Below are 24926 nucleotides of genomic sequence, written 5' to 3'. Positions count from 1 at the left end.
CTGAAAAGCCTTCAGCTGATCCAAAATGCTGCAGCCAGAGTTCTGATGAGAACTAACAGCAGAGATCATATTTCTCCAGTTTTAGCTTCTCTTCATTGGCTCCCTGTTAAATTCAGAATAGAATTTAAGATTCTTCTCCTTACATATAAAGCTCTTAATGACCGAGCTCCATCATATCTTAAAGATCTCATTGTAAGATATTTTCCTAACAGAGCACTTCGTTCCCAAACTGCAGGTTTACTTGAGGTTCCCAGAGTTTCTAAAAGTAGAATGGGAGGCAGAGCCTTCAGTTATCAGGTCCCTCTATTGTGGAATAAGCTGCCAGTAAATGTCCGGGAAGCAGACACCCTTTCCACTTTTAAGACCAGGCTTAAAACTTTCCTTTTTGATAAAGCTTATAGTTAGGGATGGCTCAGGTGATCCTGAAACATCCCATAGTTAAGCTGCTATAGGCCTAGACTGCTGGGGGGCCTCATCTGTCACACCTTTCCTCACTTTACTCTCTCTATGTATATGTGATATTATTATGGTCATTAACTCGTGTTTCCCTGTTCCAACAGATATCCTTTGAATGGTGTTACAGTGCCGCCGTCGCGGTGGCCCCCTGCCCCCCCCCCCCCCTTTCTGTCTTCTCAAACCCCAGCTGGTCGAGGCGGATGGCCACCCTTCCTGAGTCTGGTTCTGCCAGAGGTTTCTTCCTGTTAAAAGGGAGTCGTTTCTCTCCACAGTCGCCTCAGGCACGCTCAGGCCGGGAGATTGGACCGAAAAACAAAAAGTTTCAGTGCAATCTGTTGGTTTTCTTAGCTAGGAAATTGTTTTTGAATTGGCTCTATATGAACGAATTGGATTATTTTATGAATTATGATTATTATTAATTAATTGAATTCCAATTGGCTTGAATTGGACTTACTATCTAAGTGCCTTGAGATGACATTTGTTGTATTTGGCGCTATATAAATAAAAATGAATTGAATTGAATTGAATTGAATCCTGAAGAAGGATTTTTCTCTGCTGTTGGAGAGACTGTGTCACTATGCAGCACACCTGGTCTCCATTTCTGGCCCCATTCCTACTGTGGGTAAAGGAATTGAACTTTTCAGCAGACTTCTTGGCCTGAACACATGGTTGTCAAATGCATGCATCGCCCATGGGATTAAGTTCATTGATAACTTTAATATCTTTTGGAACTGTAAGGAGCGTTTCAGAGCTGATGGCATGCATCCCAATCGAGCTGGATGCAGATTACTTGGTGCACACTTACGTCATGCTGTTGGGACGGCAAACCCAAACATGACTGTACAGATTAGACTGAAGTACACAGCAGCGAGGCAAACAACCCCCAGCCCTCCCCCCTCACCAGGCCCTTTACTCCACATCACCCAAGGTCTCAAAAGGATGTCTCTATCCCAGCCAGGACTCCAGCGACCACCATCAACCGAGAAACGCAGGGCACCCCCCCCCCCCCCTCTTACATCATCTGTCCTGGCAGAGCAGGACACAGGGGGGGGGTGCAGGATGTTCAAGGAGTAGCACAACACCCAGAGTTCAAAACAAAGATAGCATGCCATGATGCGTTCAGGGTCCCTGCTATAGAAGTCCGACTTCTGACAGCTGTTCTGAGAACAAGCTGGGACCCAATAGGATTCCTGTATTAGTTAGTAAAAGAAGGAATCGAAAACAGTCAACCTGCTGGGTGAATTTATCTAATCTGTTAACGGTACCACGTACAACTCAGAATACAACAGAGACCAGTGTAAACTCCACAAAGCTAGCCTTACTTAATATTAGATCTCTGTCCAATAAGTCACTGTTAGTTAATGACTTCATAATTTCACACAATTTAGATTTTCTTTTTCTGACAGAAACATGGTTAACAGAGAGCACAAGTGCTACTGTTCTTAATGAAGCAGCCCCCCCAAACTTTAGTTTTATGGATAAATGCCGAAATGGGAAGAAAGGTGGGGGAGGCGGCCTTATTTAAAGATACATTCCAGTGTAAAGATATCTCATTTGGGGTATTCACTTCTTTTGAATATCTGAGTTTTATTTTAAAGGGTGTTCCTAAAATCCTGTTCTTAATCATTTACAGATCTCCAGGATACTGTGCAAGTTTTATTGATGATTTTTCTGAATTATTGTTTGTTATTTCGACTGATTTTAACCATTTTATCTTGACCGGGGATTTTAACATTCACATGGATAATATGACGGATGGTACTGCCAAAGAATTTTCTTCTGTGCTGGACATGTTTGGTTTGTGGCAACATGTAACAGAACCTACCCACCTTCGAGGTCACATTCTGGACCTGCTCATTTCTAAAGGTGTTGATATTTCTTCTGTTGTTGTTATTGATTTGGCCTTGTCTGACCATTTTTGTATTTTATTTGATTTACATATTACTCAGAATGTTCAAACAACCAGCTTCTCAGTTAAGAAGAGGAACATTAATGAGAAAACAAGTGCTCAGTTTAGGGAGGCCATAGCTATGTTACCAACAATGAGCGCAGAGTTGGTTGAAGGACTGCTGGATCATTTTAACTTGAAAATTTTTAATGTAATGGAAGCTGTTGCACCGATAAGAATCAAGAGCACCTTGATCAAACAGAAAACCCCATGGAGAAACACCACTACGGTCAAAAATCTGAAAAGAGAATGCAGGAAAGCTGAACGTAAATGGAGGAAAACAAAGCTTCAGATTCACTATGAGCTGTACAAAGAAAGCCTGCGTAGTTATAACAATGAGCTGTGCAAGGCCAGACAGCTGCATTTATCTGAAATGATTAATAAGAATGTCAACAAGTCTCGAACTCTGTTTGCTATGGTTGAAAAACTCACAAATCCTCCTAAACAGTCAAACCCAGACCTCCTCTCCACTGAGAAATGCAACGAATTTGCCAACTTTTTTAGCCAAAAAATCAAAACAATTAGACAAAACAAGAAAACTAATCTGTGTCTAAAACCTAGAAATAACTCTGATGTTATGTCACAATTTAATATTGTTAATTTAAAAATCCTAGAGGAAACAGTTCGGCATCTGAAATCAACAACTTGTTCTCTGGACATAATACCATCCGACTTTTTAAAAACTGTTTTTACCTCAGTAGAAAGTGATCTCCTACGAATAGTTAACAGCTCACTGGCATCAGGCATTTTTCCCAAGTCACTGAAGACAGCTGCCATTAAGCCACTCCTAAAGAAGAGAACTCTAGACGCCTCTATGATGAACAACTATAGACCTGTCTCTAATCTCTCTTTTATATCCAAGATTATTGAGAAAGTTGTATTTAACCAGCTCAACGACTTTCTGAATGAAAGTGGAAGTCTTGATAACTTTCAATCAGGCTTCAGACTTCATCACAGCACTGAAACAGCTCTGGTCAAAGTGTTAAACGACATTAGGTTGAATACTGATTCTGGTAATGTTTCAGTCCTGGTTCTGTTGGACCTCAGCGCTGCGTTTGATACTGTAGATCACAGAATCCTGTTGCACAGGCTGGAAAACTGGGTTGGACTTTCTGGAGCGGTCCTTAACTGGTTCAGGTCCTACTTAGAAGGCCGGAGTTATTTTGTTACAATTGGCAGCTATGAATCTGAGTGAGTGGCCATGAGTTGTGGAGTCCCCCAGGGGTCCATTCTTGGACCTCTTCTGTTTAACTTGTATATGCTCCCTTTGGGTCAGATATTACAGAATTTTAACATCAATTATCACAGTTATGCAGACGATACACAACTTTATGTGTCTCTGTCACCGGACGACTGCAGCCCAGCAGACGTACTGTGTCAGTGTCTGGAGGAAGTAAACACCTGGATGAGAGAGAATTTTCTACAATTAAATGAAGACAAAACTGAGATCATTCTGTTTGGTAGCAAAGAGAAGAGGGTCAGCGCGGTAATATCTTGAGACTCGGGCCCTTACAATCACTGACCAGGTTCGTAACCTCGGAGTGTTGATAGACTCAGATCTGACTTTCAGCAGCCACATCAAAGCTGTCACCAAGGCAGCTTTTTACCACCTCAGAAACATCAACAGAATTAAAGGTTTCCTCTCCCAAACAGACCAGGAGAAACTCATCCATGCATTCATCTCCAGTAGACTCCATTACTGTAATGCTCTTTTAACTGGACTTCCCACAAAGAGCATTAAACATCTGCAGCTCATCCAGAACGCTGCTGCTGGAGTTTTAACCCGGACTAAGAGATCTGAACACATCACAGCAGCTTTAAAATCTTTACTCTGGCTTCCAGTCAGTCACAGAATAGATTTTAAAAGCCTGCTGATGGTTTACAAATCCCAGAACGGTTTAGGCCCAAAATACATCTGTGATATGTTCAGAGAATATAAAGCCAGCAGAGCTCTTAGATCCAAGGACTCAGGTCAGCTGGTCCAGTCCAGAGTCCAGACTAAACATGGAGAAGCAGCATTTAGCTGTTCTGCTGCAAACAAGTGGAACAAACTGCCAGAGGAGATTAAACTTTCACCAAATGGAGACATTTTTAAATCCAGGTTAAAAACATTTCTTTTCTCATGTGTCTATGCATGAAATATCTTTTAACTTATCTAGACTGTTGCCTGATTTTAAATTCATTTAAATGATTTTATTTGTTTCTCTTTATATTATTTTATGTATTTTTAATGCTTCTCACACTCCCTGCTGCAATGCTTTTATTTTATGTAAAGCACTTTGAACTGTTTGTACATGAAATGTGCTATACAAATAAATTTGATTTGATTTTGATTTGATTTGATTTATGGTTGGTCTTGAGAAAGGTGAATTAGCACAAATGTGATTGATTAAAAGTGTTGAAATGAAGACTGGGGGGATGATGACATTGCAAACAGTTTCCTTTTCACTCAGCTGTTTTTAAAAAAGAAAAAAGAAAAAATGAAGTGAAATCTTCTGTCTCTGTGTTACCTGTACAAGGTACAATGGATGACTGACAGCGACATCCTTTTTTTAAATTTTTTTTAATAAACTTTATTTATCTTCACAATATCACAGTAACAGTAGTCATGAAAGAAATAGTGTACAGTAATGAACAAAGGACATAAAATGAAAGAAGAACATAGTTAAAAAATACAACGATAGAAAACTGTTAGAACAGAAGAGAGAAAAAAGGAAAAAGGAAAAAGGAAAAAAAAAATTACACAAGTAAATGCGAGTTACAAAAATAAGTTATCTTTCCAAATACTTACTGTTTTTTAGCCTTTTTGTTAATTGAAATCGAGATTGAGTCGAGATACAATTTTACATCTATTACGAAGAGGTCAAAAAGTGGTTTCCTGTGCATTATTTTACTTTTATGAATATGAAATTTAGCAAGCAACAATATTAGATTGATAAGGTATGTGGGAGAGGAATCTTTTGCCTTGAAATTTCTGATACCAAACAAAAAATTTTCAAAGAAAAGAAGGAAATCTGGTTGGATATAGTTGGATATCAGAGCAACAATGTCTTTCCAGAACTTCTTCTAGCATGTACAGTTCCATAACAGATGCACAGATGTTTCTGGGTAAAGCTTACAAAAAGAACAGGAAATATCAACATCAGCTTTATATTTCTGAAGAAAGTGCTTAGTGGGATAAAATTGATGAATTAATTTAAAAGAGACTTCTTTGACTTTATTCGTGAGAAAAAACTTGTGTGGGAGAGACCACATTTTTTCCCAATTAACATTCTGCACAAAGGAGTTCCAATAAGATACACAAGGTGGGGATGAAACCAGATTTTCTTGGAATAAAGACTGACAGAGACACCCGAAGCATCCAGGGATCTGGTGAGTGACGTCAGCAGCGCTGCGTCCATGTTCTGCACCAGTGAGAGAGAACCAAAAAAAAAAAAAAAACAGTGAGAGAGAGCCCGGTGTGTCTGTGTGCAGCAGCATACAGGGCTCCCTCACCGGCGCTGAGAGAATATATATATATGGTGAGACTGAGCAGCTCACAGGGCGGCATTTTGACCACCGCCGCTGTGCATCCTGCTGTGCATCCAGCTGTGCATCCTGCTGTGCATCCTGGTGTCCACAGAGTCCCGGATTTCATCGTGTTCGTAGGAAAGCAGGTAGGAGAACACTGGACTGTTTCACCTGCTTCCGTGCAGAGTCAGCACCAATATGTAGCAGGCATGCATGTCTGTGTGCACAGTGAGAGATGCCAAACAGGGGCTGTCTGCGGCCACGCGAGCGCGTGCAGTTTGTTAAAGCCGTCTCACTCGTTTTCGCTCGGTTTCTGAGGTCTGTACAGTCACGTGACTGTTCCTCCCACCATCAAAAAGACACATCACGCAAATATACGTGACTCCATGTCCAGGGTAGCAGAGAAGGTGCGTGATGCTGCAATGGATTAAATACAGGCGCGAGGCTGCAAAAGAGATTAAGATCCAATTTATTGGTCATGCACACACACGAAATTTGTCCTCCGCTTTTAACCCATCCAGGTTGGCACCTGTTGACACACACATGCACAGTCACACACTCAGAGACAGATGCCAACCTGGAGCGGTGGGCAGCCATTGAGCGCCCGGGGAGCATGGGGGGTACAGTAACTTGCGCACCTTGGCCGTGACAAGGAGGTGGACTGACACCCCTCCAGCTGTCAGTTCCACCAACCTTTTTGAGTGGCGAGAGTGGGAATCGAACCGCCAACCTTCTTACCACCTTTTTGGGCGACCGACTCTAACCACTGAGCCAAAGCCACCCAATTAACAACAAAGAGGGGATTAAAGAAATAAAGAGTTTTCTCTGAATTTCTGTTCACGCTGGTGGATTATTTACTGCTCACTGATATCCATCCTAATGAATTAGGACATTCTTATTTAGTGCCTACATTCCTTATCAGAGAGTTTTCCACTTCATTACGTTGACGGGACAACTGCAACTAGCTTTTGGCTTTAAGAATGTTCCTGTATATTATACCGCTGTTATTATACTGCTGTATATTATACAGTAATCTCTCAAATTAAAATCTTTCTTTCTTTTCCGTGAGTCTCAACAGCAGCATCATTTAGCAGACATGAACACTTACACGGTTGCACAGTATGCTATAAATTCAACAAAACTAAGTGAAAACACTGTTAGAGCACACACGTGCATTAAAGAGCACAGGTATAGCTCAGAAGCTGTATGGACTGCATTAGACTATTATTTTTCAGTGATATTAATAATGTTATTATAAGATAATGGCAATGTATATTATTATTATATTTTTTTTCTTTAAGAAGATTCTGGGTCATTAATAGCATTTATAGGTAGGATTCAATTCCATAAAAATGATTGATCTGTAAATCCATATTGTGGTTAAAAAACATATAAATGTCAAACTAAGTACACGTTGAGAACTGTATTAGACTGCACACCAAATCAAACTGAATCATTCTGCATAAAATTGAATTGAGCTTGAATTGTATTGTACCAGGTGTATCTAGTTATGTTACAGATTGTCTTAAAAAGGAGAGACATACACCTCTCAGGCTTGTATTTGTTACTCCTGCAATTTATGTGCATTGGCTGTGTGTGTGTGTGTGTGTGTGTGTGTGTGTGTAGAATGTTATCCCTCTCGGAGCAATTGCAGGATGTGCGGAAACGAGCTGAAGTGTGTCTGTACTCGGGGGGCAGAGTGGTGGAGGTACGGGCCGGGGTAATGGCTATGGCTAATCTATCCTTACCACCCTGCTCCAAATATCACCACATCGCTGCAGAGACCATGGTCATAGAAAACAGTTTTGGCAGCAACAGGAAGGAGGTGAGTGCAAAAAAACATTGCGTAATATCCCTGAAAATATACCTGAAAATTCCTACATGTATATAGACTTTAACCGTTTTTGAGTAAATCTTGTTCAAATTTGTGAATCATCAATTTGTATTCTCAGTAATACATTGTGAATTTTCAGTTAATTTTGTTTTAGTTATCTATATAGCGTCAATTTAAAACTCAATTTATTAATAATAAAAAAATTGAATAATTTCAAGCACTGTACCAAGTCCAGTTCAATGTAATTCAAAGCAGTTATAATCCAATGAAATCAAATGAATTCCACTTCGTGTCCAATCCATTCCAATTCATAGTTCAATACAGTTCAGTTAAGTAGTTTTTAAAATGGCAGTTTGTAAAAAGTTGCATAGTTAAGGAACCCAACATATTGGATCTTCACTGTGACTGTCCTGAGCTGCAAAAACAGGATGACAGAATCAGGGATGGCGCCCCTCTGACAAATATCTGCTTTGGAAAAAAGATAAGAAAAACACCAAGTTTTTAAAAACGGTCATGGCACATGCACTGTTAACATTAAGACCACTGAGAGGTAAACTGAGTAATGGCATGAGTAAGGCCTACTCCATATTAGGCAGGTGGCTATAATGTTATGGATGGTCAGTGTACATACCTGTGGGGAAAGGTCCTCACTGCATCATGGGAGGTCCCCAGCAGTCTGGGCCTATAGCAGCTTAACTATGGGATGTTTCAGGATCACCCGAGCCATCCCTAACTATAAGCTTTATAAAAAAGGAAAGTTTTAAGCCTGGTCTTAAAGGTAGAGAGGGTGTCTGCTTCCTGAAGCCAAACTGGCAGCTGGTTCCACAGAGAGGGGCCTGATAACTGAAGGCTCTGCCTCCCAAACTGGCAGCTGGTTCCACAGAGAGGGGCCTGATAACTGAAGGCTCTGCCTCCCAAACTGGCAGCTGGTTCCACAGAGAGGGGCCTGATAACTGAAGGCTCTGCCTCCCATTCTACTTTTAGAAACTCTGGGAACCTCAAGTAAACCTGCAGTTTGGGAACGAAGTGCTCTGTTAGGAAAATATCTTACAATGAGATCTTTAAGATATGATGGAGCTCGGTCATTAAGAGCTTTATATGTGAGGAGAAGAATCTTAAATTCTATTCTGAATTTAACAGGAAGTCAATGAAGAGAAGCTAAAAAAAACACTTTTGAACAACTAGAGGCTTTTCAGAGTTTTTGGATGTCAGGATTTTAATGAAATGCGTTAGTCCCCTGTAGAAGTAGCTAATGCATGGACTAGTCTTTTGCTCCTCTGTGAGACAGGGTTTTTGTAACTTTAAGATTATTACAACAATATTATCAATGAAAAATGGTGATAGTTATTTTGAATAGTTTTCCTTCACACATAATGAGTTTATTGGGTGCCTGTCTGTACGTCTGTGTAAAATTAGATTAAAAACCAAACATGGAGTCCTTACAGTAATGTTGGAGGCAAAGACAAAGCCATTCAGAGTGACTGAATTCAAATGTAAAAACGACAGGTCACCCAAGCTTTTATTTTTTTAAAGCACAAGGTCCAGCTTTTACTGTCTCATCTGTTTAATCTGGTATCATAGATAACCATTTCTGTTGTCTGTTTTGTAATGGATATTTTCACGATTTAGCCTAATAATGTCATGTTAAAATAAAAAAATAAAACAGTAAAACAGACAGACCCACCTTCCCCTTGCTCTACTTTAATGAGCACCATTGCAAACTATACTAAGGAGCCCAGCTCCTCTGATTGATCAACTACTTTTTCTGATGTACAGCACTGTGGAGTTAGTTTGCTGTGTGGGTGGCAGCTCTATGAAGATCAGTGTCCCGGTGATCTTCTCCGCAGTCCTCACCATTCTGCGCAGAGACTTCCAGTCCGAGGCACGACAGTTGCCTGACCAGATAGACATGCAGGTGGTCAGCACGCTTTCTATGGTGCCCCTGCAGAAGGTGGTTAGGATGGGATCATCCTCATCCGGTGCAGGAAGTGCAGTTGCTGCTGAGCTCTTTTTGCAAGAGCAGTGATGTACTGTGACCATGACAGAGTGTCTATGACCTTTACCCCCAGGAACCTTGTGTTGGTAACCCTCTTCGCAGCTGATGAAGTTGTTGCTGAGGAGGGGTGTGTGGCTTTGCTGTGTTGTTCTGAAGTTGATGATGATTTATTTTGTCTTTGAAACATTCAGGATCAGGTTGTTTGTTGCACATCAGTTCACCAAATGGTTCACCTCTCCTGTGTAGGCTAGGTCGTTGTCATCCCGGATGAGACCCACGACTGTGGTGTCATCAGCATACTTTATGATGTGATTGGCAGGAGACCTGGGATGGCAGTCATGGGTCATCAGGGTAAACGGCAGCAGTTTGAGGACGCAGTCCTGTGGGGAGCCTTACATACTGGGGTCTGTTGGTGAGAAAGTCAAGCAGCCAGTTGCATAGGGGGGTGCTGAGGCCCAGGGGGTCCACTTTGCTTATCAGGTGTTGTGGAATGATGGTGTTAAATGCTGAGGAGAAGTCCACAAAAGGCCTACGCTCCAGTGCAGAGGAAACAGCATCCAGTGGAGTGATATGCACGGTAAGCAAACTGGTAAGGGTCAAATATGGGTGGAAGTTTAGAGATGATGTGGTCCTTTACCAGCCTTTCAATCTACTTCATGATGGGGGTGAGTGCTACTAGGCTGTAATTATTACCTCCGCCAAGGAGGTTATGTGATCGCCCGAGTTTGTCTGTTGGTTTGTCTGGATGTTCGTTCGTCTGTTCGTGCTGGAATCTTGCGACCTGCCACAAGGTGGCGCGACCTCAAGGTTCCAAAGCCAAACAGAGCCAAAGCCAGACAGAATGCATAGTGCGCAGATTGAATGCATATTGCGCGGATTTGCTGTAATTAGCACAACAAAAGATTGCAACGGCAAGCCAGTGTGCATAACTGCATATAGCGTAATAATAACGGCGAACACTGCTTCCCGACAGAACACTGCTCCCCCACAAAACATTATAATAATAATAATATTAATAATAATAATTAATAATAACGGCGAACACTGCTGTTCAATAATGAATAGGGAGAAGGGAATGCCGCTTCTGCTGACAGCGCCAAAGAACAAGTAGCCCACATCAGGAACGTAGGTCCATACATGGCTCGCTATCCACAGGTAGGTTGGTGGTTGGCGGAGGTCTGCACTCTCTGAGTGCATTTCTAGTTATGACATGTTATTGCTGGCTTTTTATGGCACTGAGATGATGGCAGATGTTTTAAAACCTGATGGTAGGACAGCCTGGTCCAGTGAGATGTTGAAAATGTCAGTGAGAACCCCTGTCAGTTGGCCCGCACAGTCCCTTAGTACCTGGTCTGGTATGTTGTCAGTGCCGGCTGGTTTCTGTAGGTTCACTTTCCTGAGGGTTCTCATCTCATAATTTGACTTTTCCATGAATAAGTCGACCTCTAATAACAGCCTTAGACGAATCTCCCTCCATGGCTGGATCTGACACTGAACCTTCATTGTTTAGCCAATAATCCAGTATCTCACCTATAATAAATTCCACTGAATGTTCATCCCTGAGCAGAGACTAATTAAATCTCCACCTAGTGGACTGTAGTTTTGGTCTCATGGCATTCAGAAGGTTTGATGGTTCAACCTCAGGCTTCTCTGGGCCACATGTTGAAGTGTTCTTGGACAAGACGCTGAACCGCACGTTGCCTATGTGCATACTACCGATGCGTCCATCAGTATGAATGTGTGTGAATGATTAGAACAAAAAAAAACACTGTGTAGTGGGCCGTATGAGTGTGTGAGTGAATGTGACATGTAGTATGAAAGCACTTTGAGTGGACAGATTGACTAGAAAAGCGCTAGACATTACCATTTACATCTAGCTCTTCTTCCAATGTATTTCCTGTGAGGATTGTGTAATACCTCACGTGTATGTGATCCTCACATACATGTGAGGTATTAGACCATGCAGACCGAAGTGCAGAGCGAGCACTCTCCTGCTTCCGAGCAGCAAACACCGTAACAGGCGCGGCTGTCGGCAGGCGGCAGCAGGCAGTGATACGAAGGGAGAGAAAATAGGTCCAAGCGATTGTGAGGTCTGACTTTTTCCTGGAGAACCATTTTGTGATGCAAATGTATTACTCTTTAGAACGCATATTGTTTTGAGAAGCAAGACGCTTTATTTTTTAAACCCCAGCCAACTAGCCGGACTACCTTCATCAACACCAAAACGAGGCTGGAACTCTGCTCACAGGACGCAGCAGGGGGTAAGAAGATGTTCATAAATGATGTTGCTGATATGGGATGTCATACAGCTTCATGTCAGAAGAGGCGAACTATCCCTTTAACCAAGATGGGCACCATAGCTGGATTCAACTTTACTTTTGCACGGTGATATCTGCAGCTATACAAAAATAATCTCACTCAGTATCACCCTCTCTCTTGTGGGAGACACTCAAAGTGGCAATTAGGGAGAAATAATTTCCTACACTACAGCACGCAATAAAGCCAGGAAAGCACTACTGTGAACTAGATCACAGACATTCCACAATGATATGCCATAAACTCTCACAGAATCTGATATTATACTTATGTTAAAACCTGACAAGAATGCAAACGAATATAGCTCTTATAGGCCCATATCACTTCTAAATGCAGAAGCTAAAATACTAGCCAAGCGTCTTGCTATTAGGCTCAATACTGTTATGGTGGATATAGTTTTCTCAGATCAGACAGGCTTTATTGGAGGTTGTCATTCTTTTTCTAATATACGCAGGCTCTTCGGCGTTTTGCACTCTCCTTCGTCCTCGGTGACCCCTGAGGTGGTGGTTTCCCTGGATGCGGAGAGGGTATTCGACCGAGTTGAGTGGCCTTATTTATTTGCTGTACTGGAAAAATTTGGATTGGGACCTGGACTGCTGTCATTGATTCGGCTGCTATATACATTACCAAAAGCAAGGGTTTAACACTAACAAATTGCGCTCCGAGTGCTTCTCTGTCCAGGGGCATGCGGCAAGGTTGTCCTCTCAGCCCACTTCTCTTCGCTTTAGCAATTTAACCACTTTCCATCATGCTGAAAACCTCACAACACTTTAAAGGAGTCTTCAGAAAACATATCGAGCACAGTGTTCCTATGCGGATGACCTGCTGCTCTACATTTCAGACCCTGTGACATCTACCCCAGACATTTTACACTGATTTGGCAGTTTTTCAGGGTACAAATTAAATTGTTTAAAAAGTGAATGTTTTCCAATTAATAAATTAGTCCTTCAAATTGAAGAAAAAGATTTACCCTTTCGTCTCTCTAAATCAGGTTTTAAATATTTAGGAATCAAACTTACACACTCCTTTTCTGGTCTGTATGATACAAACTTTATTCCCCTGAGTAATAATCTTAAATGTGACCTACAGAAGTGGAGTGTTCTTAACCTATCTCTTGCAGGCAAAATAGCTTGTATTAAAGGGTTAGTTCGCCATTTTGCACATTAAGCCCTGTTTGGGGGTATTCTGGGATGAGTTAGAGATGTTCTGATCACAATTTGGACATTTGGTGCTGAACGGAGCATTTAGGTATCCACTGCTGCAGCCCCCCCACCTTTGCATTGAGTCAATGACCACTCAAGCAAACAATCATAAAACGGCATTAAACTTTCGTTTGCAGAGACATGAAACTCACCGTGTGGTCTGTGGTGGACAGCGATACGTTGGCTCGAAAATCACCGTGAAATACGCTTCCAGAGAAGTTATATTACCATTATTGTCCGTCTTCATTGATTTGTATTGGTTTGACTAGTATTACTCCGCGCGCTGTATGTCGCTGGATGTCTTGCTGCTGCTATTCAACGGTGTCCGGAAAAATAGGTCCACCAAATGCTAAAACAACTGTTAGAAGGCACATTTCGCTGCGATTTTCGGGTCAATTTATCGCTGTCCACCACTGACCACACGGTGAGTTCCATGTCTTTTCAAACGAAAGTTTAATGCCGTTTTATGATTGTTTGCTTGAGTGGTCATTGACTCAATGCAAAGGTGGGGGGGCTGCAGCAGTGGATACCTAAATGCTCCGTTCAGCACCAAATGTCCAAATTGTGATCAGAACATCTATAATTCATCCCAGACTACCTAAAAACAGGGCTTAATGTGCAAAATGGCGAACTAACACTTTAAGATGAATATATTGACTCGATTTTTATCATTTTTTTCAAAGTATTCCAGTTTTCCTCCCAAAATCCTTTTTTTTTGTGCTGTTGATAAATTAATGTCTTCCTTTTTATGGGGAAACAAACATCCCAGGATTAGTAAGGTACTACTTCAGAGGCATAAAGCAGAAGGTGGTCTTGTTCTGCCCAATCTGATGTACTACTATTGGGCAGCGAACCTACAAAAAATAGTTTATTGAATTCAAACACCAGATGCAGAATGGTGTCACCTAGAAGCTATTGCCTGTATAACATCATTACGGCCTGCACTGATCACCTCCAAATAACCCCTCTCTCCTTAACAATACTCATCATGCCCTGTTGTTATCTGTACCTTAAAAATGTGGTCACAATTTAGACAAACTTTCAATCTGTCAGAACTATCTCTTTATGGTCCCATTTGTAATAATCACGCCTTTCTGCCTGGCAAATTGGACCCTGTCTTTGTCCTGTGGCAAAGGGCAGGCTTAAGTAAATTCATCGATCTCTACATAGATGGTATTTTTGCTACATTTGATGCTCTCTCCACCAAATCTCATTTACAATGTTCAAACTTTTTCCGTTATCTTCAGATTCGCCAGTTTGTTCGAGCCATTTAACCCAGCGATGAAATGGTAATCTTTGGTGTTCCAGGCGAGGGTACAACAATGATAAATAAAATAAAAAACATAGTGGCCTAGTCATCCCTACTCGCCCGGAGGAGGATCTTGTTGCAGTTGAAATCTGCACATCCACCCAAAGCCTCAACATGTTTGAAGCCTAAACAACATAATAAAAACAGCATACAGACATTATCAGTGCCAACTCTTCTTTTTCAGGTGTCCAGCTCAGCGAGACGTATTTCTTTACCATCAATGAACGCCCTTACCCCGCTTAAGTAAGCAGTCTTGCCTTCTTTTCTTGCCTTCTCCACCACAGGCCAAAGACAATTTCTTGCTGCGGCGGTGAGATCCTCCTTTCAACCTGAAACCTTGATTCTGCAGAAATGCACTTTGCTTGGCGTGTTTCCATGTGAGATCTCTTCGATAGAAATCTTCTTATGATCGGATGTGGTTTCACTCTTAGGTTTTCCCCTGCTCTCAGTCGGCCGAGTCAGTGTGCGATGTCCACCGCTGCCACCACTTCATTCCTTCCTGTGTCTGGAACCAGGACCCTGAAAACTTTCACCTTTTTCTTTTAGTTTTCAGCTACCCCATAAAGTCGCACACACACCACCTGCGGCTGTATCTTTCCTGTTCGTTCATCCGTTGCTCCAGCTCTGATATTTTCTTCTTCAGCTCCACATTTTCTGTTTTCTCTTTTTAAATCCAGAACATGATTATGAATTGAGTTAAGAGCTTTACCCATGTTCTCAATTCCAGCCGAGTTGTTTTTTGAATAATTTTTTCCAGTTGGTCTGCCCAGTTATTGATTTTTGGTTTTTGGAAAGAATTTGTATATTATTGTATTCTGTACTTCCATCAAAGTCGGTTCCACTGCTGCAGGTCATTGAACACATTTGGATTTTTTCGAATCATGGTTCTTACTTGGTGTATTCGGGGTATATATATTCACATTCTCTGCCATTGGTTGCCTTACAAGCGTAAGAATGAGTTTCTTCTATCCTCCGTTTTTCTTTGGCAAGGTCCAGCTCCATACCTTCCAACACGGTCAGCAGATCTCGGGATGACATGATGCTAGCTAACCTTAAACAAACTAACTTTTGAGAGTGGTTGACTAACTTACCAAACTTTTTATCTTGTATGTTCAACAAGTCTTTATCGGTCCTTGCAGTGATTCAGCTTCATAGAAGATGATATATTGGTCCTTTGGGAAAAATGTTCAATTAAACTACCCTTAAAAGTTTGCAAGAATTCCTGTAGCCCAACCTACGCAGACAAAAAGCACCCACTCACAGCCTGTCTTGGGCACCACTGACATTTGGTATTATCTCGCGGTCCAAATCTGGCCCGCAGTATAATTCTAGCAGAGCAAGGCCAAAAGCCATGTTGGTGTCAGGAGTCAGAACTCTCCGCGCATCGAAAACCGTGACGGAAACGGAAGATATGAGAAAAAAAGCTGCCTTCGGCATTAGCACCCATAATAAGTATGCACAATTGTAATATGCGGGTTGAGTACCGTTGGCATTGGTAACCATAATTATGTTCCTTATGTTATAATATATAACAGTATTCTCTTTTTGACATCAATAAATGAATTTGAACAAATAACCAACACAGATTTTTTTTACATATCAAACTGCACTCTATGAAAATGGTAAATTATTTTGATATATGGATTAATCCTTATTTTATGGGTTCAGAACAGTCATGAATTTACATTTAAGTATTAAACTGATTTGCTATCATAGGGATATCTAAGGTGTTTCCTTGTCATTCTTTAAACATTAACAGCACAGGACAAGTAAAATACAAAACTTTATTTTAGATACTGCATAATAAACTCATAATAAACAAGAACTAAAGGGATGATTTATGAATAAAGGAAACTACTGTGATGAGCAGCAATCCAGACCAGAAAAACAATCAAACAACAAAACTACAAAAGTGAAACCTAAAATGCAGCTTTTCAAATAGCTCATATATCTCTTTATGTCAAGTAAAACAAGCTAATTAGACCTTAAATTGCATCCCTCTCTTTGTCGGAGTCTTCTTAATCAAAGAAGATAAATAATCCAACGGTAAATTTAGATCTCTCCAAAAGAGACACATATGCTTGTTCACACACGTGACTGTTAAAATATTATATGACTAGAAATGTATTCCTCTGTCAAAAATTAGACAAAAGAAACAGGGAGCATAAATATTTTCCATGAAACAGACCAATGTAACATTTAAGTCCTGATTCAATAGGACTTAAAGCGGCACAATGCAACTTTTTCATGGTCATAAAATTGCTTGGCAATCATCAGATTGCTTGGCTGACCCGTTCTGATGAAAACGGTGACATTTCCATCTCCATCTGGTGGACCTAGACCGAAACAGCGCTTGCAACTTTGCCTGTGGCGCCGCGTGCTTTGTTTACCTCTGGAAGTCTTGCGACACACGAGAGCCGAGAACTACTGCTTCACGGCAGGTCGTGAGCCGAGCCAGGTAGCCTGATAAGACACACCCCCTCTCCATTAGCTGTCGACGGCTCTCCAACTCTCTGCCAGTGTCTTGAAAAATAAACCGCAAATTGCCTCTGGTGGGTTTACGACAGTCTGGCTAGACTGTCGCCTTATTTTCTACGGAGCTCCCCCTACAGCTTTGGGGTGTGTATTGCATGGTAAACAAACCCCGTATTACTGAAAGTTGCATAGCGCCGCTTTAAAGCAACACTACAAAAGTTTGTGAACTCATTTTGAAATATCTTGACTTTTGTCATACACATTTGTGGGCCTGAAACTGACAGCAGTTCACAACTTTGGGTCCAGAGCTCAGCAGCGTTTTATTTCCCCGCTGCTTGCTATTTTTGTGCTTTTTTTCTGACACCTTTGGGACTTCTTCAACATGACAAGTTATATGTATGGCTGCACAAAGATTTTAGTTTTAATGACAGTGATGTTGCATCCTGCAAATGAAGGGAGAGCCAAAGAGCAAAACAATCTACCTTATTATCTAGTTTTACTTTAAGAGCTAAAAAAAAGAAAAAAAACATGGCAGTTGCATTTCATACAGAGCTTTACACAGAAAACAAATTAACTTCCCTGCTTTCTCTGCAGACCCTTGCATCCTTACAGCGTTTTTCTACAGCACTGAACATCCTGGAAAAGTACGGCTGTAATTTGACAAATCCCAACAGGCCAAAGTACTGGAGGACGGTGAAACACAACAACCCTGTGTTCAAGGCTACTGTTGATGCCATTCAGGTAAACACAATAAAAACAAACAAAAGAAACCACATAATTGAGTAAAGTTGAGTATTTCTAATGCCTTTGTGTTGTCAAATTAGAAAAGATTTTGTTTTTAAAAAGTAACAAAGTACTGATTGATGGCTGGATGATGACATGAGGTAGAAGCTCATATAATATGACATACTGATTGGATATTTAGCTATCCTGCAAGTCTTCTATGGCATGGATACCCTTAGTTTACTGTTTAATGCTCACTTTAATATGCATTCTTAGTGGGTATGCTAAATTGAATTAAAAATCTCAATGTTCATCATTTTGGCAGACTCCTCCATGTGGCAAAAAGTAGCCCTGAGTCAATTTTCATGGTTTCATGGCAGACAACTTCAATCCCTTTCATGGGAAGGTGTAGATTGTTTCTTGTTATTTCACTACTGTGCAGAGATTTTGTTGCATCAAATCTCATCATGACTGAGACCATACCTGTACCTGACCATACCGCAGTTTACACAAAGATGATAGAAAAAACAAGTCCACACAGAGGACCATCACTGTGTGGCCCAATTTAAGCAGTTTCCATGCTCCAAGACTGTTCAAGTGAGCCAACTGGCTAATATTTAGGGAAGCAGCGACCAGCAAGGCTGGGGTAGACCTGGAGGAAGATGCATAGTCTGTTCATGGCTTTCTCCAGATTTAGCTTCTCTTCATTGGCTCCCTGTTAAATTCAGAATAGAATTTAAGATTCTTCTCCTCACATATAAAGCTCTTAATGACCGAGCTCCATCATATCTTAAAGATCTCATTGTAAGATATTTTCCTAACAGAGCACTTCGTTCCCAAACTGCAGGTTTACTTGAGGTTCCCAGAGTTTCTAAAAGTAGAATGGGAAGCAGAGCCTTCAGTTATCAGGCCCCTCTATTGTGGAATAAGCTGCCAGTAAATGTCCGGGAAGCAGACACCCTTTCCACTTTTAAGACCAGGCTTAAAACTTTCCTTTTTGATAAAGCTTATAGTTAGGGATGGCTCAGGTGATCCTGAAACATCCCATAGTTAAGCTGCTATAGGCCCAGCCTGCTGGGGGGCCTCATCTGTCACACCTTTCCTCACTTTACTCTCTTTATGTATATGTGACATTATTGTGGTCATTAACTCGTGTTTGATGAAAACTGAAAATAAAGTCCGCACACCAATCTCCCGTTTCTCAATTTAATGTGACGTTTCGGGCAGCCTGCCCTTCCTCAGACATTACAAACACATAAAAAACCACTGTTTAAATACCCATGATCCCATAGGTGGTTCAACCCCCACCCAGGTGATCCCCATTGATGTTAATCACCTGGGAAAAGTGACGTGTGCAACATAAAACCACATAGTGAATGTCCAATATTTACAATATATGCAATATGTACAATGAAATATGAAAAATGAAAACTGGTCAGAGAAAAAATACAAGGAAGTATGACCATCAGAGAAGAGCTCCAGATCTTGTCTAATCATTAACATTGCCCAAATGATGGGAATAGACAATAGCAAAGTCCCAGTTCTAGGAGACATTGAATAAATATACAGATAAAAATACAGAGCATCCCACATTACAATATGACAAAAAACAAAAAACATTACAAAAAAGGTCTCAAGTCAAATTCTTCGTTCAGTCCCTTAGGGGACAGCGTGTCCAACGTATAGATCCAGTACACCTCTCTTTTTAGCAAAAGAGTGTTGATATCGCCACCTCGGCTGGGGGGTCTGATACGTTCAATGCCTGTATAGCGCAGGGAAGCTACAGTGTGTGATGCTTGTGTGAAATGTAAAGCAACAGGACTTTTAACGTCATGGTTGCGGATCGTGGACCTATGTTCCGCAATCCGGGTTTTGAGTGGCCTAGTTGTTTTGCCAATACAAGCAGACAAGCCCGTGAACAACCCAATCTGATGTGTGTGGTTCAGTACTCACCACTAGCTAAGGAGTTTCAATCTGTCATTAACAAACACTGGCACATTATAGAGTCAGACTCTGCCCTTTCAGTCTTTACATCAGCTCCTAAAGTTGTGTTTAAACGTCCACCGAACCTGAGAAACATGCTAGTGAGAGCCCACCACCCACCACACACACAGCATTTTCTACGTCAGACACCGAGCGGGAACTACAAGTGCAATAACTGTATTCAATGCAACTTCACACATAAAACTAAGTCTTTCAACCATCCACGCACAGGCAAAGAATATAAGATCCGTGGCACAATCACCTGTAACACGAACAATGTCATTTACATGTTGAGATGCCCCTGTGGGCTAGCCTATATTGGCAAAACAACTAGGCCACTCAAAACCCGGATTGCGGAACATAGGTCCACGATCCGCAACCATGACGTTAAAAGTCCTGTTGCTTTACATTTCACACAAGCATCACACACTGTAGCTTCCCTGCGCTATACAGGCATTGAACGTATCAGACCCCCCAGCCGAGGTGGCGATATCAACACTCTTTTGCTAAAAAGAGAGGTGTACTGGATCTATACGTTGGACACGCTGTCCCCTAAGGGACTGAACGAAGAATTTGACTTGAGACCTTTTTTGTAATGTTTTTTGTTTTTTGTCATATTGTAATGTGGGATGCTCTGTATTTTTATCTGTATATTTATTCAATGTCTCCTAGAACTGGGACTTTGCTATTGTCTATTCCCATCATTTGGGCAATGTTAATGATTAGACAAGATCTGGAGCTCTTCTCTGATGGTCATACTTCCTTGTATTTTTTCTCTGACCAGTTTTCATTTTTCATATTTCATTGTACATATTGCATATATTGTAAATATTGGACATTCACTATGTGGTTTTATGTTGCACACGTCACTTTTCCCAGGTGATTAACATCAATGGGGATCACCTGGGTGGGGGTTGAACCACCTATGGGATCATGGGTATTTAAACAGTGGTTTTTTATGTGTTTGTAATGTCTGAGGAAGGGCAGGCTGCCCGAAACGTCACATTAAATTGAGAAACGGGAGATTGGTGTGCGGACTTTATTTTCAGTTTTCATGTTACTTTGCTAGTCCTGCACCCATAACTTTTTTTTGAGACGGATGTGCGTGTTTTTTCTTTGCTCAACATTAACTCGTGTTTCCCTGTTCCAACAGATATCCTTTGAATGGTGTTACAGTCCACTCCCCCCCCCCCCCCCCCCCCTTTCTGTCTTCTCAAACCCCAGCTGGTCGAGGCGGATGGCCACCCTTCCTGAGTCTGGTTCTGCCAGAGGTTTCTTCCTGTTAAAAGGGAGTCGTTTCTCTCCACAGTCGCCTCAGGCACGCTCAGGACGGGAGATTGGACCGAAAAAAAAAAATTTTCAGTGCAATCTGTTGGTTTCCTTAGCTAGGAAATTGTTTTTGAATTGGCTCTATATGAACGAATTGGATTATTACATGAATAATTATGATTACAATTAATTGAATTCCAATTGGCTTGAATTGGACTTTATTATCTAAGTGCCATGAGATGACATTTGTTGTATTTGGCGCTATATAAATAAAAATGAATTGAATTGAATTGAATTGAATCACAGGATGGACCCTATAGGTGAGGAGTAGGCATGGACCGGTTGGGTCTTGGATGGGTCTCCAATGCCCCCATATTGCATTTATTTAGACTGAGGAAGGTGTTTATTCCAAACTTTCTAGAATGCGCCGCTGAGGGTGGCAGCACGTTGGAGTAGCTCTGTACCTCACATTGAGATTTTTTCTTTTTTCTAAATTTCATTCCTGTTTTTTCTTGGAAGAAATTGCATTTTTTGGACAACTGTTCCTTCCTGCCTTGGACGCTGTGCAGCTGGATTGATTTTTCCCAATACTTTTGTATATTTTGCTCTTTTGTTATGATGCATAACCATAGCAACAGGGTGGTTTACAACAGGGAGCAGCTGATTAACATTGGAAAAGCAGAAATAATTCGACAACTGAATCCAGAAATCCCACTGGAATTGAAAAGGAGGCGTCGTGGATGCAGAGCAGGAGCAAAGAGGAGAGAAAGAAAGAAGAAGTTCAAACCATCTCTGCCATCCATCATCATGGGCAATGTAAGGTCGTTAGCTAACAAGTTGGATGAACTTCTAGCCTTGACAAGGACTCAGCAAGAATATCGGGAATGTAGCATTATGTGTTTTACTGAGACATGGCTGCAGGATCATATCCCCGACTCCAGCGTCTCTCTGCCGGGCTTCCTGACTGTACGAGCAGATCGAGATTTAAAGAGTAGCAGGAAAAGGAAAGGGGGTGGATTGGCAGTGCTTGTCAACAACAGATGGTGTCACCCAGGACATGTTACTGTGAAGAGTCGTCTCTGCAGTCCTGACATTGAACTATTGGCAGTAAGTTTTCGTCCATATTATTTGCCAAGAGAGTTCACCAGTGTTGTTTTGGTGGCAGTTTACATTCCACCCTCAGCTGTTGCCGACACTGCATGTGATGTCATCAGTTCCGTTGCTAAGATACAGACACAACACCCCAATTCTTTTGTGGCAATATCTGGTGATTTTAATCATGCCTCACTCTCTGCTACACTGCCAACTTTTCAACAGTTTGTCAGCTGCTCTACCAGAGAAAACAAGACATTGGATTTGTTTTACACAAATGTCAAGGATTCATACATTTCCAAATCAAGACCTCCCCTGGGTAAATCAGATCACAACCTTGTTTTTCTCTGTTCAGCATATAAACCCCTTGTCCAGAGACTACCTGTCACAAAAAGGACTGTTAGAAAGTGGTCACAGGAAGCTGAAGAAGCCTTACAGGGTTGTTTTGATGCAACCGATTGGATTTCTCTTTGTAAGCCACATGGAGAGGACATTAATGCCATGACTGAGTGTGTGACTGACTATATAAACTTCTGTGTGGACAACACCATCCCCACCAGAACAGTGAGATGCTTCCCTAATAACAAACCCTGGATCACCAGTGAGCTAAAGGAACTATTGAACAAGAAAAAAAGAGCCTTTAGGGAGCGAGACAGGGAGCTACTGAGGAGTATACAGAAGCAGCTCAAAGTCAAGATCAGAGAGAGCAAGGAGGTGTATAGAAAGAAGCTTGAGAGTAAACTGCAGAGGAACAATGTCAGAGATGTGTGGTCAGGAATGAAGAAGATCACAGGCCTCAAGCAGAGGGAGGATCGGATGGATGGAAGTCTGGACAGAGCAAATGAGCTGAACACATTCTTCAACAGGTTCAGTTCAGGAACAAGCTCACCATCCTCCCCTCCTGTTCCCAGCCAAAGAGACATCCCACCCTCCTCTGACCCACAGCTTTCCTGTAACATCTCCACCTCCACCTCAGTCATGGATTCTTCTGCTTCCACTAGTTTGTCTTCAACCAAATCAGGAGATGCTGCTGTCCCCTTTGCCTCTGCTTTGTGGCATGGTGTGGGAACAATCATCTCATCTTGAATGTTAACAAAACAAAGGAGATGATTGTAGATTTCAGGAGAAACAGGGTCAGATCAAACCCTGTTTCCATCATGGGAGAAGAAGTGGAGGTGGTTGAGAAATATAAATACCTTGTTGTTCATCTGGACAACAGACTGGACTGGAGACACAACAGTGAAGCCATCTACAAGAAAGGACAGAGGAGACTGTACTTCTTGAGGAAGCTAAGGTCCTTCAAGGTTTGCAGCAAGATGTTGCAGATCTTCTACAAGTCTGTTGTTGAGAGCGTCATTTCCTCTGGCGTCATCTGTTGGGGCAGCAGCATCAGAACCAGGGACCTAAAAAGACTCAACAACCTGATAAGGAAGGCTGGTTCTGTTCTGGGGACGACTGTGGAACCTCTGGAGACAATAATGCAAAGAAGGATTTTGCATAAAATCAAGAGAATTATGGACAACCCTGAACATCCTCTCCATGAGACTGTTATCTGAAAACAGAGTCTCTTCAGTCAAAGGCTTCTTCAGTTTGGATGCAAAACGGACCGCTACAGGAAATCATTCCTGCCCACAGCCATCAGCATCAGTGACGCGCGGGTCGACGAAAAAACATCCCGCAACCGACCGCTTTTTCCACTAACCTGCCCGTTAACTCAGACCGCAAGAAATATTTATGAAAAAATGGTGACCCGACCCGCTTTTAAAAAAAGTAGCCAATGCGTCATTGGCAACGCACAACAGACCTCATATAGCCTACCTGCATTCATTGTTAAGGTGTTAAAATTGTAAGATGGCATTGCTTGTAAGTTTATGTTGGCAAACTTGCCCCGCTTCAACATTCAAAAGTTAAATTAGCGCTCAGCATCTAAAAGAATACAATAGAGGTAGCCTTCCCACAACAATTGGCTATAGGCAACTTCGTCACATGGATGAATAATAAAAGCTCTCACATCACATGCACAATATATGTCTTTATTAACATATGTCTGTGAACGCGTGTCTCATTTTAGACAACCAAAAATATCTGATCAGGTCGCATAAAGACATCTATGGTCTGTTTACTCTTTGGCTGCGATGGCTTCCCGGTGCCACACTTGTGACGGGCCATGTTGGTCGTTCCAGTTTTGTGGCTATCAAATACATACATTGCTTCACAGGAGGTGCACATGACAAAGCCAGCACTTTGCTCATCATCTTTGATGATCTCGGCGAATGAGTCCCAAACTTTACTTTTTCTGCGTGTGTTTGCGGAGCTTCCACTCTCCTAACTTGACCTTCTCTCTTGCCGTCTCCATACCTACTGTACTTCTGACCACGTACGTCATCTCTGCGGAAGTTATTCAGCCAATAAAGTGTATTTATTTAATAGAACATTGTGTCTACTGTTTGAATTACAAACGTTTATCTCAAACGACAAAACGACCCGACCGATTGCAACCCGAATATCATTCAAAATATTTTTTTATGACCCGCAACTGCGGGTGACCGCGGATGCCCGCAGGCGCCCGCTGGCTTCGGGTCAGCCCGCGCATCACTGATCAGCATCTATAATAACTCCTTGATTTAATTGAGTTACATCAACATTTAATTTCCCTCTGGGATAAATAAAGTATTTTTGAATTTGAATTGAATTGAACTTCAATGATCATAACTCCCCAAATTTTTATATCTACGGTCTCAGCTCCACACAGAAACAAGGCATGCGGCATGACGTCACTTTGCTGCCGTAAAGCGAAGCAGAACACGGCAGCA

General features: G+C 41.7%; 1 protein-coding gene across 4 annotated transcripts in view; it reads left to right on the top strand.

Moving 5' to 3' along the window:
* Positions 1–5730: 5730 nt before the first annotated feature.
* Positions 5731–24926, top strand: part of rnf31 (ring finger protein 31) — a 113879-nt gene continuing 94683 nt past the window's right edge. For 2 of the 4 annotated variants that reach the window (XM_075484208.1, XM_075484209.1), the window contains exons 1-3: positions 5731–6060; positions 7541–7739; positions 17641–17787. In XM_075484208.1, coding sequence (XP_075340323.1) covers positions 7542–7739; positions 17641–17787 — 345 coding nt within the window. In that variant the 5' untranslated portion in view covers positions 5731–6060; position 7541. The remainder of the gene's footprint in view (positions 6061–7540; positions 7740–17640; positions 17788–24926) is intronic. The other 2 variants (XM_075484207.1, XM_075484206.1) reach the window with 2 other exon arrangements.

The sequence above is a fragment of the Odontesthes bonariensis genome, chromosome 14, assembly GCF_027942865.1.
Source record: "Odontesthes bonariensis isolate fOdoBon6 chromosome 14, fOdoBon6.hap1, whole genome shotgun sequence".
NCBI classification, from domain to species: domain Eukaryota; kingdom Metazoa; phylum Chordata; class Actinopteri; order Atheriniformes; family Atherinopsidae; genus Odontesthes; species Odontesthes bonariensis.
Note: the sequence above shows the minus strand (reverse complement) of the source record. Positions and strands in the feature narration are given on the sequence as shown.